Source organism: Pleurodeles waltl, chromosome 6 (assembly GCF_031143425.1).
Source record: "Pleurodeles waltl isolate 20211129_DDA chromosome 6, aPleWal1.hap1.20221129, whole genome shotgun sequence".
Taxonomy (NCBI): domain Eukaryota; kingdom Metazoa; phylum Chordata; class Amphibia; order Caudata; family Salamandridae; genus Pleurodeles; species Pleurodeles waltl.
The window spans coordinates 848,644,755-848,666,436 of NC_090445.1; the positions used below are offsets into that span (position 1 = coordinate 848,644,755).

A 21,682-nucleotide genomic window follows, 5' to 3' on the forward strand; every position below is an offset into this window, starting at 1 on the left:
GGGAAAATAAAACAATCAAACAATTTAGTTGATGCCCATGAGCATTATCACCAAGAGGAGTCATCATTCTACTTTGTGACTCAAAAGACTTTCTCAAAGAAAAACAACTTGCACACACAGCCAGGCCTAACAATAGATGGCAGGAATTTGCATAGCATGTGTATCTACAGTCACACATGCCGCAAACACTTTTTTGTTCTTGCTATTAATGACATGATCCCCAATAGTTGGCGCCATGGAACCAGACCCAAGAATATATTTTACTGTGTGTTAGCAATAGTTTGCTTACAGAGTGTAAGGAAATGCCTCCTTGGCATGGTTGCCCCCTGACTTTTTGCCTTTGCTGATGCTATGTTTACAATTGAAAGTGTGCTGAGGCCTGCTAACCAGGCCCCAGCACCAGTGTTCTTTCCCTAACCTGTACTTTTGTATCCACAATTGGCAGACCCTGGCATCCAGATAAGTCCCTTGTAACTGGTACTTCTAGTACCAAGGGCCCTGATGCCAAGGAAGGTCTCTAAGGGCTGCAGCATGTCTTATGCAACCCTGGAGACCTCTCACTCAGCACAGACACACTGCTTGCCAGCTTGTGTGTGCTAGTGAGAACAAAACGAGTAAGTCGACATGGCACTCCCCTCAGGGTGCCATGCCAGCCTCTCACTGCCTATGCAAGTATAGGTCAGTCACTCCTCTAGCAGGCCTTACAGCCCTACGGCAGGGTGCACTATACCATAGGTGAGGGTACCAGTGCATGAGCATGGTACCCCTACAGTGTCTAAACAAAACCTTAGACATTGTAAGTGCAGGGTAGCCATAAGAGTATATGGTCTGGGAGTTTGTCAAACACGAACTCCACAGCACCATAATGGCTACACTGAAAACTGGGAAGTTTGGTATCAAACTTCTCAGCACAATAAATGCACACTGATGCCAGTGTACATTTTATTGCAAAATACACCCCAGAGGGCACCTTAGAGGTGCCCCCTGAAACTTAACCGACTGTCTGTGTAGGCTGACTAGTTCCAGCAGCCTGCCACACTAGAGACATGTTGCTGGCCCCATGGGGAGAGTGCCTTTGTCACTCTGAGGCCAGTAACAAAGCCTCCACTGGGTGGAGATGCTAACACCTCCCCCAGGCAGGAGCTGTAACACCTGGCGGTGAGCCTCAAAGGCTCACCCCTTTGTCACAGCACCGCAGGACACTCCAGCTAGTGGAGTTGCCCGCCCCCTCCGGCCCCGGCCCCCACTTTTGGCGGCAAGGCCGGAGAAAATAATGAGAATAACAAGGAGGAGTCACTGGCCAGTCAGGACAGCCCCTAAGGTGTCCTGAGCTGAGGTGACTAACTTTTAGAAATTCTCCATCTTGCAGATGGAGGATTCCCCCAATAGGGTTAGGATTGTGACCCCCTCCCCTTGGGAGGAGGCACAAAGAGGGTGTACCCACCCTCAGGGCTAGTAGCCATTGGCTACTAACCCCCCAGACCTAAACCCGCCCTTAAATTTAGTATTTAAGGGCTACCCTGAACCCTAGAAAATTAGATTCCTGCAACAACAAGAAGAAGGACTGCCTAGCTGAAAACCCCTGCAGAGGAAGACCAGAAGACAACAACTGCCTTGGCTCCAGAAACTCACCGGCCTGTCTCCTGCCTTCCAAAGAACTCTGCTCCAGCGACGCCTTCCAAAGGGACCAGCGACCTCTGAATCCTCTGAGGACTGCCCTGCTTCGACGACGACAAGAAACTCCCGAGGACAGCGGACCTGCTCCAAAAAGACTGCAACTTTATCCAAAGGAGCAGCTTTAAAGACCCCTGCAATCTCCCCGCAAGAAGCGTGAGACTTGCAACACTGCACCCGGCGACCCCGACTCGGCTGGTGGAGAACCAACACCTCAGGGAGGACCCCCGGACTACTCTACGACTGTGAGTACCAAAACCTGTCCCCCCTGAGCCCCCACAGCGCCGCCTGCAGAGGGAATCCCGAGGCTTCCCCTGACCGCGACTCTCTGAAACCTAAGTCCCGACGCCTGGAAAAGACCCTGCACCCGCAGCCCCCAGGACCTGAAGGACCGGACTTTCACTGCAGAAGTGACCCCCAGGAGTCCCTCTCCCTTGCCCAAGTGGAGGTTTCCCCGAGGAAGCCCCCCCTTGCCTGCCTGCAGCGCTGAAGAGATCCCTTGATCTCTCATTGACTTCCATTGCGAACCCGACGCCTGTTCTAACACTGCACCCGGCCGCCCCCGCGCCGCTGAGGGTGAAATTTCTGTGTGGGCTTGTGTCCCCCCCGGTGCCCTACAAAACCCCCCTGGTCTGCCCTCCGAAGACGCGGGTACTTACCTGCTGGCAGACTGGAACCGGGGCACCCCCTTCTCTCCATTGAAGCCTATGCGTTTTGGGCACCACTTTGAACTCTGCACCTGACCGGCCCTGAGCTGCTGGTGTGGTAACTTTGGGGTTGCTCTGAACCCCCAACGGTGGGCTACCTTGGACCAAGAACTGAACCCTGTAAGTGTCTTACTTACCTGGTAAAACTAACAAAAACTTACCTCCCCCAGGAACTGTGAAAATTGCACTGTGTCCACTTTTAAAATAGCTATTTGTGAATAACTTGAAAAGTATACATGCAATTGAAATGATTCAAAGTTCCTAATGTACTTACCTGCAATACCTTTCAAACAAGATATTACATGTTAAATTTGAACCTGTGGTTCTTAAAATAAACTAAGAAAAGATATTTTTCTATAACAAAACCTATTGGCTGGATTTGTCTCTGAGTGTGTGTACCTCATTTATTGTCTATGTGTATGTACAACAAATGCTTAACACTACTCCTTGGATAAGCCTACTGCTCGACCACACTACCACAAAATAGAGCATTAGTATTATCTCTTTTTACCACTATTTTACCTCTAAGGGGAACCCTTGGACTCTGTGCATGCTATTCCTTACTTTGAAATAGCACATACAGAGCCAACTTCCTACACAGAGGATGAGGGATACGTAAAGGAGAGGAAAAGAAAGCAGAGGAGGTGGGAAAGGAAGGATTGAGTAGGGTTAAAGGCGCTGGGGTGCCAGAGAAGAGGGGGGGGAAGGAAGCCGGAGGCAGATTAGGGGGAACGAAAGTACACAAACAGTCTAGGAATGGAATGCTGCAAATAAATTCATTGTTGAATATATTTACGTACTATCAGTAAATAGTTTTTTACCTAATGACTCACCATCAGATTAAAAACTAAATAACAGAAAAGGTAACACTTACTTTGGCAGAATCTTTTCCTGAACAATTAACACTGACAACACTACTGTTTGCTCGAAGCCACTGGAATTCTTTCAACATCTGTGCCCCTTTAGGCCCATGTTCATAAGGAAGATAAAACAAGTCTGCAAGCAACTGAAGATCCTCCAGAGTCACTATCTCAGCTTTGTAGAGAGGCTTCTCATTTGGACCAGGAACAAATGTTTCTTTGTTTATTTGTTCATCAGTCTGCATGGGTGCAATATCACTCCCAGAGTCATCTTGCATTGATGTTTCAGGGGACTTTGACTCTGATATGCTCTCTTTATCAGTGTCCATTGGTTTCAACTCTTCAGACATTTTGGATTCCAGAGTCTCAGTTAAGGTACGATTAAGAGACTTGTCCCCATCTTCCTGTTTTTCTACTACCATGTCCATTGGTTCTTCATCTAATTGTTTTTTCTCTTCCTCCTTGGAAGGTAACGGAGGGTCCACAGTCCTTGTAGCCCCTTGGCTCATAATTGGCTGCTGATAAACAGTTGTCACAGTTGTTGCTGCATTTAATAATGGTGGAGAGACTATGGCTGCGCCACAGGAAACACGAGTCTTAGCTCCACTGTGGGCTACTTGCCTACCTAGTAAAAAACAAGAAACAATTAAATATCACAGTTATTATGTTAAGCAAACTATTAGGCTCCTTAAAGTGAGATTGCATACCACTTAATGGAACTTGTGGCTATTTTTGAGTTAACGGTTTAAGGCTGTAAACCATAACTAGTGTTACATATAGTTTGGTTACAAATTAAAACCAAAATAACGTAAATGTACAAGCTGAAAAAAATGCAAAAGCAAATGTAAAAAAGGATACCGAATGCACACTACGTATACACATAATAATACAATCCTACTGACCAGGAAAACCTCAAACCAGCACTAATTAATACACACACACACACACACACACACACACACACACACACACACTAATAATTATATAAAAATGACATTACAGTAGGTTAGAATCTTAAAAATCAAATCTTCCTAATGAGACTGCAGCCAAAGCCCCAAAGTTTGAGGTTTTGTCATTCCAGTTGGGCCTTTATTATGAGCTACAGCAACTTCGACATGTGACTCCACACCAGTCAGTATTGGGGGTGCCAGGCTGATACGGTCATGTATAATACAGAGTCTCCCACGTGTAATAGAGACACAAAACAATCAGGGATATGTTAGTCTCTGTTTCGAGCATTAAACATTATGATCTAGCTACACAATCCACATCTATCTTAGAAGACAACAGTCTTGCTAGATTGGCCCAGAACTCTTTTAAGGAAGGGCAATAAGCCAGCACATATAAGTAAGGCCTGCATTGTGGGCATCGAAAGTCAGTTTGAAATTTCTATCTAAACAGTATTAATACATAGTCTATTTACAATTGTAAACTGGTCTTGAAAGTTTTCTGTGCCAAAATGAAAGAATTTGTCATTCAGTAAAGAGACCTATATGAAGCATGTGTGTCAATTAAAAGGCTAGTGAAGCGATACTGCTGTCTTTAGTAGACATAAAAACTGCATATAAATCTTTACTATGTTAGCTGTAGAGCTCCCGAGCAGTAGTAGTAAATTGACTTGTCGCATACAGATATCCAGCTGAGCATCCTTTTCTGGAAAGTCCCAAATGAACAAGTTACTAACTTTCGGTAACACACCTTCTGGTGGATACTCTAACTGCAGATTCCTCACCTTTAGGATAATCCCAAGGTGCCAGACAAGATCTGTACACTTTTTATGAAAGTGCGCCTGCACACAACTGGGTGACATTGTATAGCTCCTTGCAGGTTTCATTGCGCCCCTAGTTGATGCAGTGGAGCCATGGCTGTGCGCCAACATCAGTATTTTGTTTGACTCTGTCAGCACCTCGGACACAAAAATGTATTGGTAGAAGTGTACTGATCTCCTATTTGAGACATTTTCTGAATGGTAAACAGATGCCACGCCACAGGGCAAGGACGTGGGAGGGCAGAGAGCAATCTGCAGTTTTATAATGTATCTAGCAGAAATAGCATTACCAAAGCCAAATAACGTGTTAATCTGGTGGACAGTTCTAACCACAAAGTCCTCACCTTTAGAATAGATAGCACCACCCCAATACTGACCCCTCAAGGCGGAAGTCCTGTGGTGCAAGCTCAGACAAGAAAACCTCTCATGACTAAAACGGCAAAATCCCCTTCCATTTGGAAATGGTTGTCAAGGCAGTGGTGCTTCATGAACGTGTGCACCAACATCCAGCTTGCATCCTGACAAATGTTGAGGACAGGCACTCCATGTGCCTACACAGCAGGTGGCAGTCTTGGCCCTACTTGAATGGGTTTCCGAATGCTGCTTTTTGCCCAATACATTTTAATCCTTTTCTGCACAGCCTTTACTTTCTTTGTGTCAGATAGCCCCACAAACAGCCGATTGTCCATCAAATGCAGAACTCTGCCAAGCTTCAAAAGAAGATCCTACAATAGTGGTAACCTAATTGGGGGACATATGTGACTAGATCTTTCCACTACTCTTGCCCCTCAATAGCTCTGTAGGGCATAACAACGTTGCATGAACTGGAGGACCTAACTTTCAGATATGATTGATTGATTGCCACGCTGCAAGAAAGTACTAGATTTTACCTCTCAGAGTGGTTATGAGCCACAATGCCTGCCAGATTCACGTCCCAGGCAACAAAAAGACTAGAGTCACTGCAGAGGGGTTAGGGAGACTGGTACTGCCTGTACACTAACCCTCTGGAGTAATCGCATGGTGAAGAAATTGTGTGACAAGTTGAAAGACCCACAGAGCCTATCACTGCCCTACTCTCCTCAAATTATTCTAAGGCAGAATCAGATTTTTTTGCAGAATACACATGAGCAATCAAAAACAATATTAATAACGGAGGTCTGTCTCCTAAAAAGTCTATGGATTGCATCCACGCTTGGCAATGAAGCATCTCACTGGTGTCAATAGCCTGCCCGACAATCGGTTGTAACAGGGTCAGACCGAATTATGCATTACAGCCATTCTGACCATCTTGAATGGTCTGAGCCAAGGACTCAAGTTCTTCCTGGACTAATGGCAAGACCTAGTGTTCCAAAGGAACGTGCAAAACCTGTCCAATTAACAAACAGCATTGACTGACCTCAATGCTACGCTAGCCAAGTAGAAAACCAAATGCCTCAACTTTCTTCAACTTTCTGTCCTGAGGGGGGTCATACAGAATTAAATGGAGTTCACCTTGAAGGTGGAAGCCTGGGCCACCAGACTCTCTGAACTAGGATGCTGTGTGAGAAGTCAGAGTTGCCAGGAGCCGGTCTATGAAGTCTGGCCAACCGTCAAATTATTGGCAGGTACAAAAAAGGGCTTGGACCCAGTGCCTATTAAGGTGTCAGTAAGGGCTTCAGTGAACAAAAACAAGAGCTCAGATGCGGCTGGACCTGATTGCAAACTTCTGAAAGCACATTTTTGTATTTGATATTTATGTTAGGTTAAATACTCAAACCACAAGTACTGTTAATATAGCACTGCTTCATCCATTACCACAATTCACATTATCAATACAATTTCACTGTAATTTTACATCCTGGAGACAAAGCATGAAATATATTGCTACTTACTTGTTATAAGGATTGCAATGTATCACCAAAGTCTTACTGATTTAAACCCAGCTATAAGATGATCGGTACACTCTAACAATATAGAAATTGCATGCAGGTTGGAATATCTAAGCACTGCATTATCTGGCTACTGATCTTTAATTAGAATTTCTTAAAGTACAGACATCCAGATCATATGTGACAGAACCCATGCATCTTGGGCTGTCTTCTGAAATACTAAGGCTACATCTATGCTAAAAAAGCAGGATTAAAATACAGTAACCAAAGGGCAAAAAATTCATTATTTTAAAGTTCACACTTCGTACGGCAACTACATCATGTTTTGAGGCCTCTTTGCAAACTGCAAAATTAATTGCGACTGAGGTTTCCTCAAACCATTTTCTTTTGTAGTAGGCTAGCATTATGTTTGAAAGGGCGCAGGAAAGAGGCCCAGTAACCTATCCCCAGCAGGAATGTGTGTTCCTTTTAAAGATGCTTAACAGTCTCTCCAGTATCTAATATTATTAAATTTGCTATTAGAAAATTATCCCACCCTTCATTCAATTGGATTTTTTTTCCATTCCGCTTCTCATGTGACAGTTCTATTGTCAGTTAACCAGTTCTCAACTTTTCCTGGGCAATTTCTTCCCAACATCTTAACCCTTTAAGAGTCATTCCTGAGTGAATGACAGTCCGAGCCAATTCAGCATCAATAATGCACAACATGAAATTGATAAGGGGCTGTGCTTGCCTTCTGATGTAAATAGCCAGAAATCGAGAGCATACTAATTTAGGATTAAGAATACTGAGCTTTCTTAGGGTGGCATGAGACCATGGTTCGATTAAAACTAAAAAATAAGTTATCAAAAACTATAACTATTGAAAGAAAATGACAGTGAAGAAGGAAAAGATATACAGACTCATAATAGCTTCTAAACTACATTGAAAAGACCTTCTTCGGAAAAAAAATAATTTTGTTTTTTAAGCCAGGTCAGGGTATACATCTTGACCCAAGGAAGCTAAAAATCATACCACCTATTTTGTTAAATCACATTTCGAAGATTATACAAGCTATACTGGAGGATAAAAACACCAATAATTGTTTAATACTTATTTTAAGGATTGTAACACTCCCTAATATCAATAATAGGAGGCAGTTCCACCTTGCCAATAATTTCTGTAGCTTTAGGTTTAAGGATACAAATTAATTTAAATAGATCTACTATATTTTCCCATACCAGGTGCCCAAGTATGTTTAGTGTTTTATCATAATTTTCACTACAAACATGTATATTGTTTTAGGTGAGATAATAAACACAAGAATCTCAGGCTTAGCTTTGATTTTATAACCTCCAATTCTGAAACAATCCACAATGACTGGGAACAGTGAAATCACTGATGATTGTTGAAGGTCAAGAAGTTGAACCACATTGTCAGCATAAAGCTTAACTTTTGGTGCCCTGGAGACTATTGGTTTAATAACAGGACTGATCATATTGCTATAGCAAGAGGCTCAATGTAAAAAAAAAACAGTATAAGGCAATCGTGTCTCGTCTCGAAAGTAATATACATTTGCTGAATTGCTTTGCCATTCACTATCAACAATGACAAGGCACCTCTGTAGATTGCTGGTAAAACTTTAATCAGCTGAGTTGGAAATGTCAATATTTGTATTTTCACCAAAACAAAGAAACGCTTTTTCAGCATCAATAAAAAAATAATAAAGCTTCTGTTTTGGTAGTGTGACAAATGTATCGCTTCTATTATGTTAGTAGGCACTGGTAATAACTGAAGGCCTAGGAAAAACCCATTTTGATCTTTATGCATCAATTGTTTCATCATTTCAGAGAAGCAACTAGGTTAGCAAATATTTTATAATAGATGTTAAAAGGAGTTATCGATGACCGAAATTTAGAAGATTTTTCTCTTTTTGGGAAGTTAACTAAACCCCATTATCCTTCCTCCTATTAGAATATAATAAAGATTTGTAATGGGGGGGGGCTTTAACAACAATTTGGCACCACTGAAAGGAGTAGCCATCTTTGCCAGGGGCTTACTGCTTTGTGAGATTTTGTATTATCAATTCAATCTCTGCTTGTTGAAAGATTTATGAATTGGTCTACCTGTCATGCATTTAGAAGGTATGCAAGGTGTTTTAGAAATTGCAAGATATCTGTATGTGAGGTAGTGGGTTATTATTATTATATATATATATATGTATGGAAAATGTCACTTACCCAGTGTACATCTGTTTGCGGCATGTTGCACTGCAGATTCACATGCTGTGCACTGTTCCTGCCATCTAGTGTTGGGCTCGGAGTGTTACAGGTTGTTTTTCTTCGAAGAAGTCTTTTTGAGTCACGGGACCGAGTGACTCCTCCCTTTCGGCTCCAATGCGCATGGGCGTCAACTCCATCTTAGATTGTTTTCCCCGCATAGGGTGAGGTAGGAGTGGTAGAATGAGGATACTAAAGATGTCCATGCAATGGGGTAGATATGTATGTACATAGTGCGGTAAAGGAATATTTATTTACATATATAAAATTTAAATGCAACTAAAACGGCTACAGGCTCCCGAGGAGGTAGGAGGGTGCATGTGAATCTGCAGCGCAACATGCCACGAACAGATGTACACTGGGTAAGTGACATTTTCCGTTCGATGGCATGTGTAGCTGCAGATACACATGCTGTGCATAGACTACAAAGCAGTAATCCTCCCAGAAGCGGTGGTCAGCCTGTAGGAGTTGAGGTTGTTTGAAATAATGTTCTTAATACAGCCTGTCCTACTGTGGCTTGTTGTGTTGCGAACACAACAACACAGTAATGTTTAGTAAAAGGTATGAGGTGTCGACCAAGTGGCTGCTTTACAAATCTCTGTCATTGGTATATTACCTAGAAAGGCCATTGTTGCTCCTTTCTTTCTAGTGGAGTGTGCCCTTCGTGTAATGGGTAATTCTCTTTTAGCTTTGAGGTAACAGGTCTGAATACATTTGACTATCCATCTGGCTATGCCCCGTTTGGATATAGGGTTACCAGCATAGGGTTTTTGGAAAGCAATGAACAATTGTTTAGTTTTACGAAATGCTTTTGTTCTGTCTATATAGTTACATTAGCGCTCTCTTTATGTCTAATGTATGCAGTGCTCTTTCTGCTACCGAGTCTGGTTGTGGGAAGAAGACTGGGAGCTCTACTGTTTGGTTTAGATGAAACGGTGATATGACTTTTGGTAAAAAATTTGGATTTGTACAGAGAACCACTTTATGTTTGTGTATTTGTATAAAGGGTTCTTCAATAGTAAACGCCTGTATTTCGCCAACTCATCGGAGTGAAGTGATGGCTATTAGAAAAGCTACTTACCAAGTTAAGAATTGGATTTGACAAGAATGCATGGGTTCAAACGGTGGACCCATGAGTCGTGTAAGTACAATGTTAAGATTCCACAAGGGTACTGGTGGGGTTCTTGGAGGTATGATCCTTTTTAGTCCTTCCATAAAGGCTTTACTAAATGGGATTCTAAAAAGTGACTTTGTATGTTTAATCTGCAGGTAAGCAGAGTTTGCAGTGAGATGAATTTTGAAGGAAGAAAAATCGAGATTAGCTTTTTGTAAGTGTAGTAAGTAACTCACAATGTTTTGTACGGAGGCCTCTAACGGCGTGATTGGATTTGCTTGGCAGTAGAAAACAAACATTTTCCATTTATTAGCATAACAATGCCTTGTTGTCGGTTTCCTTGCCTGTTTAATGACTTCCATACACTCATTTGAAAGGTTTAGATAGCCAAATTCTAAGACTTCAGGAGCCAGATTGCTAGGTTGAGCGATGCTGGATTCGGGTGTCTGATCTGTTGTTTGTGTTGTGTTAACAGATCTGGTCTGTTTGGGAGTTTGATGTGAGGTACTACTGAGAAGTCCAACAGTGTGGGGTACCACGGTTGGCGAGCCCACGTTGGCGCTGTGTATTAGTTTGAGTTGACTAGGAAAGGAATGAGCAGGTGAGGGGGAAAAGCGTAAGCAAATATCCCTGACCAACTGATCCATAGAGCATTGCCCTTGGACTGAGGGTGTGGGTACCTGGATGCGAAGTTTTGGCATTTTGCGTTTTGTTTAGTTGCAAACAGATCTAAGTCTGGTGTCCCCCAGCGGTAGAAGTAATCTTGTAGAATCTGGGAATGTATTTCCCACTCGTGGGTTTGTTGGTGATCTCGACTGAGATTGTCGGCTAACTGATTGTGAATGCCTGGTATATATTGTGCTATCAGGCAAATGTTGTTGTGAATTGCCCAATGCCATTCTTTTGTGCTAGGAGAGACAGTTGTGACGAGTGCCCCCCCACCCCCACCCCCTTATTTGTTGAAATAGTACATTGTTGTCATATTGTCTGTTTTGACAAGAATGTGTTTGTGGACTAGATGGGATTGAAAGGCTTTTAGTGCTTGAAAGGCTTTTAGTGCTAGAAAGGCTTTTAGTAGTTCTAAGAGATTTATGTGAAGTTGTTTTTGTTGATTGTCCCATTGACCTTGTATACTGTGATTGGGTGGGGAGCACACCTCAACAATCATGGAAGCGCCTGTTGTGATAATGGCGTGAGGCACTGGGTCTTGAAATGGCCGCCCTTTGTTTAAATTTACAGGGTTCCACCACTGAAGCAAAGAGTGTGTTTGGCGGTCTATCAACACTAGATCTTGAAGTTGACCCTGTGCCTGCATCCATTGTTTTGCTAGGCACTGTTGTAAGGGCCGCATGTGTAGCCGTGCGTTTGAGACAATAGCGATGCATGAGGACATCATGCCTAGTAGCTTCATTACGAACCTGACCGTGTATTGTTCGTTTGGTTGCATGCTTGACCTTACATTTTTTAAACGATTTAACTCTTTGTGGACTTGGAGTGGCAATTGCTTTTTGTGTGCTGAGTGTGGCTCCCAAGTATTGTTGTATTTGGGATGGTTGCAAGTGAAATTTTTGGTAATTTATAGAAAACCCAATTTGTGTAGACTATCTATTACATACTGTGTGTGACTGACACCGGTGTTGAGTGTTGGCCTTTATTAGCCAATCGTCTAGATACGGGAATACGTGCATGTGATGTCTCCTTATATGAGCTGCTACTACAGCTAGGCATTTTGTGAATACTGTGGGTGCTATTGTTATCCCGAAGGGCAATACTTTGAATTGGTAATGGTTGCCCTGTATTACAAATCTGAGGTACTTCCTGTGAGATGGATGAATGGGTGTGTGAAAATAAACATCCTTTAGATCCAGTGTTGCCTTGTATTCTCCCTGTTTTAGTAAGGGAACTACGTCTTGTAGTGTGACTATGTGGAAATGATCTGATTTGATGAAGAGATTGAACGTTCTGAGATGTAGAGTTGGTCTTAAAGTTTTGTCTTTTTTGGGAATATAGGGAGTAAACCCCCGTTCCTTTTTGATGATGGGGTACTAGTTCTATGGCTTGTTTTGCAAGTAGTGCTTGCACCTCTATTTGTAGTAGGTCTAGATGTTGTGTTGACAGTGTGCGCGTCCTTAGGGGAACATCTGGAGGGATTTGTGTGAACTCTATGCATTAACCATGTTGGATAATTGATAGAACCCATGTGTCCGTGGTAATGTCTGACGAATTGTTGTGGTATTTTGTTAATCTCCCCCCCAATGGTGATGTGTGTTGGGGGAGTGTGACGTTGATGTCACCGTTACTGGGGGTCTGCTTGGCAGGCTAAAATGTTTCCTTTGCTCTTGGGTACTGTCTCCTGTAGGAACCACGAAACCCCCCTCTCTGGTACGGAGACTGGTAAGTGGGTTTTGTTTGGTAGGTGGATGGCTCTGAGGGTTGGGGTCTAAACCCTCCCCTAAACTGTTGCTTTCTAAATGTTCCCCTATACTGGGAAGAATAGAGCGAGCCCATGGCTTTGGCCGTGTCTGTGCCCTTTTTCATTTTCTCTATTGCGGTGTCCACCTCCGGCCCAAATAGTTGGTGTTAGTTGAACGGCATTGTAGGAAGTTGGCTCTGTATGTACTATTTCAAAGTAAGAAATAGCATGCACTGAGTCCAAGGGTTCCCCTTAGAGGTAAGATAGTGGCAAAAAGAGATAATTCTAATGCTCTATTTTGTGGTAGTGTGGTCGAGCAGTAGGCTTATCAGAGGGTAGTGTTAAGCATTTGTTGTACACACACAGGCAATAAATGAGGAACACACACTCAGAGACAATTCCAGGCCAATCGGTTTTTGTTTAGAAAAATATATGTTCTTTGTAAATCTTGAACCTGTGGTTCTTAAAATAAACTAACAATACTTTAAATGAAAGGTATTTCACTTAGGAACTTTGAATTAGCAAAATAGCATATACAGTTTTCACACAAATGGCAATAAGCTATTTTTAAACTGGACAGTGCAATTTTCAAAAGTTCCTGGGGAGGTGTTTGTTAGTTTTGCAGGTAAGTAAACCACCTACAGGGTTCACAGTTGGGTCCAAGGTAGCCCACCGTTGGGGGTTCAGAGCAACCCCAAAGTTACCACACCAGCAGCTCAGGGCCGGTCAGGTGCAGAGGTCAAAGTGGTGCCCAAAACGCATAGGCTTCAATGGAGAAGGGGGTGCCGGGTTCCAGTCTGCCAGCAGGTAAGTACCCGCGTCTTCGGAGGGCAGACCAGGGGGGTTTTGTAGGGCACCGGGGGGGACACAAGTCAGCACAAAAAGTACACCCTCAGCAGCACGGGGGCGGCCGGGTGCAGTGTGCAAACAAGCGTCAGGTTTGCAATGTAGTTCAATGGGAGACCCAGAGGTCTCTTCAGTGAAGCAGGCAGGCAAGGGGGGGCTCCTCGGGGAAGCCACCACCTGGGCAAGGGAGAGGGCCACCTGGGGGTCGCTTCTGCACTGGAGGTTGGATACTTCAGGTCCTGCGGAGGCAGTGTCTTTACCAGGCGTCTGGTTCTTTGAAGCAGGCAGTCGCGGTCAAGGGGAGCCTCTGGATTCCCTCTGCAGGCGTTGTTGGTGGGGCTCAGGGGGGTCAACTCTGGCTACTCACAGGGCCGTAGTCACCGGGGAGTCCTCCCAGTAGCGTTGTTTCTCCACAAATCGAGCCGGGGCGTCGGGTGCAGAGTGCAAAGTCTCACGCTTCCGGCAGGAAACGTGTGTTCTTTAAAAGTTGCTTCTTTGTTGCAAAGATATTTCTTCTTTGGAGCAGAGCCGCTGTCCTCAGGAGTTCTTGGTCCTTTTAGATGCAGGGTAGTCCTCTGAGGGTTCAAAGGTCGCTGGACCCAGTGGAACGCGTCGCTGTTGCAGTTTTTCTTGAAGTGGGGAGACAGGCCGGTAGAGCTGGGGCCAAAGCAGTTGGTGTCTCCGTCTTCTTTGCAGGGCTTTCAAGTCAGCAGTCCTTCTTCGTCTTAGGTTGCAGGAATCTATCTTGCTAGGTCTGGGAGCTCCTAAATACTCGATTTAGGGGTGTGTTTAGGTCTGGGGGGTTAGTAGCCAATGGCTACTAGCCCCGAGGGTGGCTACACCCTCTTTGTGCCTCCTCCCTGAGGGGAGGGGAGCACATCCCTATTCCTATTGGGGGAATCCTCCATCTGGAAGATGGAGGATTTCTAAAAGTCAGAGTCACCTCAGTTCAGGACACCTTAGGGGCTGTCCTGACTGCCCAGTGACGACTCCTTTTTTTTCTCATTATCTCCTCCGGCCTTGCCGCCAAAAGTGGGGCTGTGGCCAGAGGGGGCGGGCAACTCCACTAGCTGGAGTGTCCTGGGGTGCTGTAACAAAGGGGGTGAGCCTTTGAGGCTCACCGCCAGGTGTTACAGTTCCTGCAGGGGGAGGTGAGAAGCACCTCCACCCAGTACAGGCTTTGTTACTAGCCACAGAATGACAAAGGCACTCTCCCCATGTGGCCAGCAACATGTCTGGTGTGTGGCAGGCTGCTAAAACTAGTCAGCCCACACTGGTAGTCGGGTATGGTTTCAGGGGGCATCTCTAAGATGCCCTCTGGGGTGTATTTTACAATAAAATGTACACTGGCATCAATGTGCATTTATTGTGCTGAGAGGTTTGATACCAAACTTCCCAGTTTTCAGTGTAGCCATTATGGTGCTGTGGAGTTCGTGTTTGACAGACTCCCAGACCATATACTCTTATGGCTACCCTGCACTTACAATGTCTAAGGTTTTGCTTAGACACTGTAGGGGCATAGTGCTCATGCACCTATGCCCTCACCTATGGTATAGTGCACCCTGCCTTAGGGCTGTAAGGCCTGCTAGAGGGGTGACTTATCTATGCCATAGGCAGTGTGAGGTTGGCATGGCACCCTGAGGGGAGTGCCATGTCGACTTACGTCATTTTCTCCCACCAGGACACACAAGCTGGCAAGCAGTGTGTCTGTGCTGAGTGAGGGGTGTCCAGGGTGGCATAAGACATGCTGCAGCCCTTAGAGACCTTCCCTGGCATCAGGGCCCTTGGTACCAGGGGTACCAGTTACAAGGGACTTACCTGGATGCCAAGGTGTGCCAATTGTGGAAACAAAGGTACAGGTTAGGGAAAGAACACTGGTGCTGGGGCCTGGTTAGCAGGCCTCAGCACACTTTCAAATCATAACTTGCCATCAGCAAAGGCAAAAAGTCAGGGGGTAACCATGCCAAGGAGGCATTTCCTTACAGGCATATTTAATACCACCTGCTGTATTTCTGGCTTAAAACCAGAACTTCGTAGCCATGCATGCCTCCTGATGGTAACTGCTGTATTCACAGTCCGTGCTGCTGTATCAGCGGAGTCCAGTGCAGTGCGGATCTGGTTGTTGGAGATGGCCTGTCCCTCCTCCACCACCTGTTGAGCACGCCTCTGATATTCCTTTGGTAAATGTTGAATAATATCCTGCATCTCGTTCCAATGTGCTCTATCGTAACAGGCAAGGAGGGCTTGTGAATTGGGGATACACCACTGGTTGGTCGCTTGCGATGCCACTCTTTTTCCCCCTGCATTGAACTTCCGGCTTTCTTTATCAGGGGGTGGCGCATCCCCTGACGATTGTGAATTTGCCCGCTTTCTTGCGGCCCCCACTACAACTGAGTCCGGAAGGAGCTGTTGTGTAATAAACACAGGGTCTGACGGGGGAGGTTTATATTTTTTCCTCAACCCTTGGTGTAATGGCCCTTCCTTTCACCGGTTCCTGAAAGACCTGTTGTGCATGCTTAAGCATGCCCGGTAACATTGGCAGGCTTTGATACGAAGCATGAGTGGAAGCCAGTGTGTTAAAAAGAAAGTCATCCTCCACTGGTTCTGAGTGCATAGTGACATTATGAAATGTCGCTGCTCTGGCCATTACTTGTGTGTAAGATGTGCTATCCTCTGGAGGTGAAGGCTTTGAAGGATAACACTCAGGACTGTTGTCCAAAACTGGTGGGTCGTATAGATCCCAGGGGTCTGCATCATCCCGCGTCATCCCAGTATGTGTGGGTGACTGTGCCATTGGTGTGCCAACTGGTGACCTTGTCCGTTGTGGCGAGTGAGTTGGGGACGTTTGCGGTGAGAAATGTGGGAGTGGTGACCTTTCTCTAACCACTTTGGCTTTTGGTTGCTCAGTTTCAGTCTCATGAAAAGCCAATTTTCTTTTAAACTTGAGCGGAGAGCGGAGGGATGGTTTGCATTTTCCCTGTGTCCTTTTGGATTTGTAGCCTTGGTTGAGACTGGTCAAGCTCTTCCAAATCCAGTTCCTGCTCAAACCGGTGCCTCTCCTTGAGTTGTTGAGAGAGCCCATGTTCTTCTGTATAGGAAGTCTTTTTCGGCTTGGAAGCCGTTTTTTGCGGTACCGAAACCCCCATGGATACTTTCGGTTTCTGCTCCGAGAGGCTCTTTCGAGGCTTGTTCGATTCGACCAATCGATGTCGACTCTTTTCGGTGCCGGTTTCTCGACCCGAGTCGGAAGGCTTCGGCATTATCTTGGCCTTTTTCGGTGCTTAAGATGGTATTTGGTTACCGCTTTTCTTGTGTGTCGAGCCATGGCCTTCCGGCAGTGGCATCCCCGAGGCCTTCTGTTTCTTCACTGGACTTTGGGGCTGGGTCGGGGCAGGTGTACTCACTTTTTCTGCCGCCGTCGGTGACCGGTCCCTGTCGGAGTCATCCGATTCTGAACCTTGGATCGAAATTGTCATTTCTTCCTCCTCGACGTCAAGGTGTGTGTCGACTTCGATGCCATCTGCAAACGTCCTGCGCGTCGATCTCTTAAGGTCTTCTTGGATCGAAAAGCTTTGCAGGCCTCACAAGTATCCGCTCTGTGTTCTGGCGACAAACACAGATTACAGACCTGATGCTGGTCTGTATAAGGATACTTGGCACGACACGTCGGACAGAAACGGAAGGGGGTCCGGTCCATGAGTCCTCGACGACGGGTGTGGTCGGGCCGACCAGGCTTCGGTTGAGTGCGGAAGCCCCGAAGGGCCGCCGAAGCGGTTGTGTCGTCAGTGTTGATGTATCTATACCAAACCTGTCCCGAACAAAACAATACTGACGGATTTCGATGTTTTTCTAAGTTTTCCCGATTCGAATTACGGAGCGAAGATGAACACGTCCGAACCCGATGGCGGAAACAAAACTCTAAGATGGAGTCGACACCCATGCGCAATGGAGCCGAAAGGGCGGAGTCACTCGGTCCTGTGACTCGAAAAGACTTCTTTGAAGAGAAACAACTTGTAACACTCCGAGCCCAACACTAGATGGCAGCATCTGTTCGTGGCATGTTGTGCTGCAGATTCACATGCTATGCATATCGATTCCGACACCTAGTGTTGGGCTCGGAGTGTTACAAGTTGTTTTTCTTCGAAGAAGTCTTTTCGAGTCACGGGATCGAGTGACTCCTCCTCTCGGTTCCATTGCGCATGCTCATCAACTCCATTGTTAGACTGTTTTCCCACCGAGGGTAAAGGAAGGAGTGATAAAATATAAAAGTGAAAAAAGAGATGTCCATGCAAATGTAAATGTATATTCATATGTACAAACGTAAACGACTACAGGATTCCGGGGAGGAGGAAGGGTGCATGTGAATCTGCAGCACAACATGCCACGAACAGATGTACACTGGATAAGTGACATTTTCCGTTCGATGGCATGTGTAGCTGCAGATACACATTCTATGCACAGACTACAAAGCAGTTTGTCCTCCCAAAATAGCGGTGGCTAGCCTGTAGGAGTTGAAGTTGTTTGAACTAATGTTCTCAGAACAGCTTGTCCTACTGTGGCTTGTTGTTGTGATAATACAACCACACAGTAGTGTTTAGTAAATGTATGAGGTGTTGACCATGTAGCTGCTTTACATATTTCAGCTATTGGTATATTTCCTAAAAACATAATTGTTGCACCTTTCTTTCGTGTAGAATGTGCTTTAGGGGTGATTACAAGTTGTCTTTTTGCTTTGGTATAGCATGTTTGTATGCACCTTACAATCCATCATGTTAAACCTTGTTTTGCTATAGGATTACCTGTACATGGTTGTTGAAAAGCGACAAAATTTTGTTTTGTTTTCCTAAATTGTTTAGTTCTGTCTATTTAGTACATTAGAGCTCTTTTGAGGTCTAATGTATGTATAGCTCTTTCTGCCACAGAATCTGGCTGTGAGAAGACGACTGGCAGCTCTACTGTTTGATTGATATGAAATGGTGAGACTACTTTTGGTAGAAATTTTGGATTTGTTCTTAGTACAACTTTGTGTTTGTGTACGTGTACTAGGAAGAAAGGTTCCTCAAGAGTAAAAGCTTGTATTTCACTTACTCTTCTTTAAGAAGTAGCTGCTACCATTAAGGCAAATTTCCATGTTAGAAATTGAATTTGGCAAGAGTGCATGGGTTCAAAAGGTGGTCCCATAAGTCTTGCACTATATTTAGATTCCAAGATGGAATTGGTGGTGTTCTTGGTGGAATGATGCGTTTTAAGCCTTCCATAAAAGCTTTAATGGCAGAAACTCTAAATAAAGAGCTATGTTGAATAGTTTGTAAGTATGCAGATATTGCAGTAAGGTGTATTTTTGAGGAAAATGTTAAATTTGATTTTTGCAAATGAAGTAAATAGCATACAATGTCTTGTATTGATGCTGTAAGAGGATCTAAGTTTTTAGACAATAATAGACAAATCTTTCCCATTTGTTTGCGTAGCACTGTCTAGTAGTGGGTTTTCGTGCTTGTTTAATAACTTCCATACATTCTGATGGGAATTTTAAATATCCAAATTCTAAGCCTTCAGGAGCCAAAGTGCTAGATTGACAGCATTGGGGTCTGGATGTCTGATTTGACCTTTGTTTTGTGTTAACAGATCTGGTCTGCACGGGAGTTTGGAGTGTGGTACTACAGACAGATCTATTAGTGTTGTGCACCATGGCTGACTTGCCCATGTTGGCGCTATGTGTTTCATGTTGAGTGAAGTTTGACGCAACTTGTTGACCAGAAATGGAAGGAGTGGGAGAGAGGGAAAAGCGTACGCAACTATCCCTGACCAATTGATCCATAGAGCATTGCCTTTGGATAGGGGATGTGGGTGTCTGGATGCGAAGCTTTAGCATTTTGAGTTTTCACTTGTTGCGAATAGATCTATGTTTGGTGTTCCCCACTTTTGAAAATACTTTTGAAGTACTTAAGGATGAATCTCCCATTCGTGTGTTTGTTGGGGATTTCTGCTGAGGACAATTGCCAACTGATTGTCTATCTCTGGAATGTAATGTGCTAATAGACTAATTTGATTGTGAATTGCCCATTTCCAAATTTTTGGGGCCAGAAGGGACAGTTGAGATGAATGTGTCCCTCCCTGTTTCATGAGAGAATACATGGTTGTCATGTTGTCTTGAAAAAAGGTCTGGGCTTTTGTCCTACTTCTAAACCTGACTAAACCAACATACACATAGATCTTTTTAAGTTTGTACGCAATCTTAAATTGAAAAAGTTCTTCCAGAATAAACCAGACACTGACAGGACTGCCCACACTTCACTACCAACTTGCAACCAATCCATTAAGGACATACAGGACATCCATACAATTCTCTCCCTTGACAATACATTGTCACCACCACCTAGCTTTGACGAACTACTGACTCAACTTGACATTACACCTAACTTAGACGTTAACAGTGGGCTCAAACCCAGCTCCACGTTTGTCCCCATTTTACCACCAGACAATCACATCGATGTCTTCTACAAAGCAGTCAGTACGGAATTACACAACTTAGAGGACAAGACTAACACCTGCACCCACAGATCATACAAAAAATCTTAATCCCAATGAACTCGGAGCGTTGCACAAACTCTCAACCTGCACAGACATAGTCATTAGGGAGGCAGACAAAGGGGGCAACGTTGCAGACTAACCCTCTTCCTGACATCACCAGTCGCATCGAAAGGAAACTAACGTCTTGGAAGAATCTTTGTCTCCTAACCGATTTAGAATACAGATTTCTGTACACTGAGGCGCCTAGGGCTCCTTGCATTTACATTCTACCCAAAGTCCACAACCCAGGGGGCTTTCCACCAGGGAGTCCCATCATCTCAGGGATTGGTTCTCCTACGGAACATATTTCTGAGTACATTGATTCTTTTCTCCAGCCCTTGGTACATAACTTACCCTCGTACATACAGGACACTAGGGACTTGCTGTGTCAACTTGAGAATATCGAATGGACGGAAGATTGTGTGTTTGTCTGTCTCGACGTTAGCTCTCTCTATACTTCAATTCCCCTGGAAAAGGGTCTGGAAATGCTCCCACTGACGCTAAGTGCCCGTGACGCCACACTCTATGAAATGAAAATGTCACTTACCCAGTGTACATCTGTTCGTGGCATCAGTCGCTGAAGATTCACATGTTGTGCATAGCCCGCCATCTGGTGTTGGGTCGGAGTGTTACAAGTTGTTTTTCTTCGAAGAAGTCTTTCGAGTCACGGGACCGAGGGACTCCTCCTCTTTGTCTCCATTGCGCATGGGCGTCGACTCCATCTTCGATTGTTTTCCCCGCAGAGGGTGAGGTAGGAGTTGTTTGTTAGTAATAGTGCCCATGCAATGGAGTGAATAAGTATGTACCTATCTAAGATTTAATATATTTACAAATGTACAAAGTTGAAGCTAACTTCCAAACGGCTACAGGCTCCCAGGGAGGTGGGTGGGCACATGTGAATCTTCAGCGACTGATGCCACGAACAGATGTACACTGGGTAAGTGACATTTTCAGTTCAATGGTATCTGTCGCTGTAGATACACATGTTGTGCATAGACTAGTAAGCAGTTATCTCCCCAAAAGCGGTGGCTCAGCCTGTAGGAGTGGAAGTAGTCTGAAATAAGGTTCTTAGTACGGCTTGACCTACTGTGGCTTGTTGTGCTGATAGCACGTCTACACAGTAGTGCTTGGTAAATGTGTGAGGCGTAGACCATGTGGCTGCCTCACATATTTCGTGCATTGGAATATTCCCTAGGAAGGCCATGGTAGCACCTTTCTTTCTGGTTGAGTGTGCCCTTGGTGTAATGGGCAGTTGTCTTTTTGCTTTAAGGTAGCAGATTTGGATGCACTTAACTATCCATCTGGCTATACCCTGTTTCGATATTGGGTTTCCTGCGTGAGGTTTTTGAAATGCAATAAACAGTTGTTTCGTTTTCCTGATGTTTTTAGTTCTGTCGATGTAGTACATTAGTGCTCTTTTGACGTCTAATGTATGTAGTGCCCTTTCAGCTATGGAATCTGGCTGTGGGAAGAACACTGGTAGCTCTACCGTTTGATTTAGGTGGAACGGTGAAATAACCTTTAGCAAAAATTTAGGATTGGTCCTTAGGACTACTTTATCTTTGTGTAGTTGGATAAAAGGTTCTTGTATTGTAAACGCCTGA

General features: G+C 44.5%; 1 protein-coding gene across 2 annotated transcripts in view; it reads right to left on the bottom strand.

Moving 5' to 3' along the window:
* Positions 1-21,682, bottom strand: part of OGA (O-GlcNAcase) — a 475,247-nt gene that overhangs the window by 250,475 nt on the left and 203,090 nt on the right. For both annotated transcript variants that reach the window (XM_069239571.1, XM_069239570.1), the window contains exon 9: positions 3,256-3,866. In XM_069239571.1, coding sequence (XP_069095672.1) covers positions 3,256-3,866 — 611 coding nt within the window. The remainder of the gene's footprint in view (positions 1-3,255; positions 3,867-21,682) is intronic.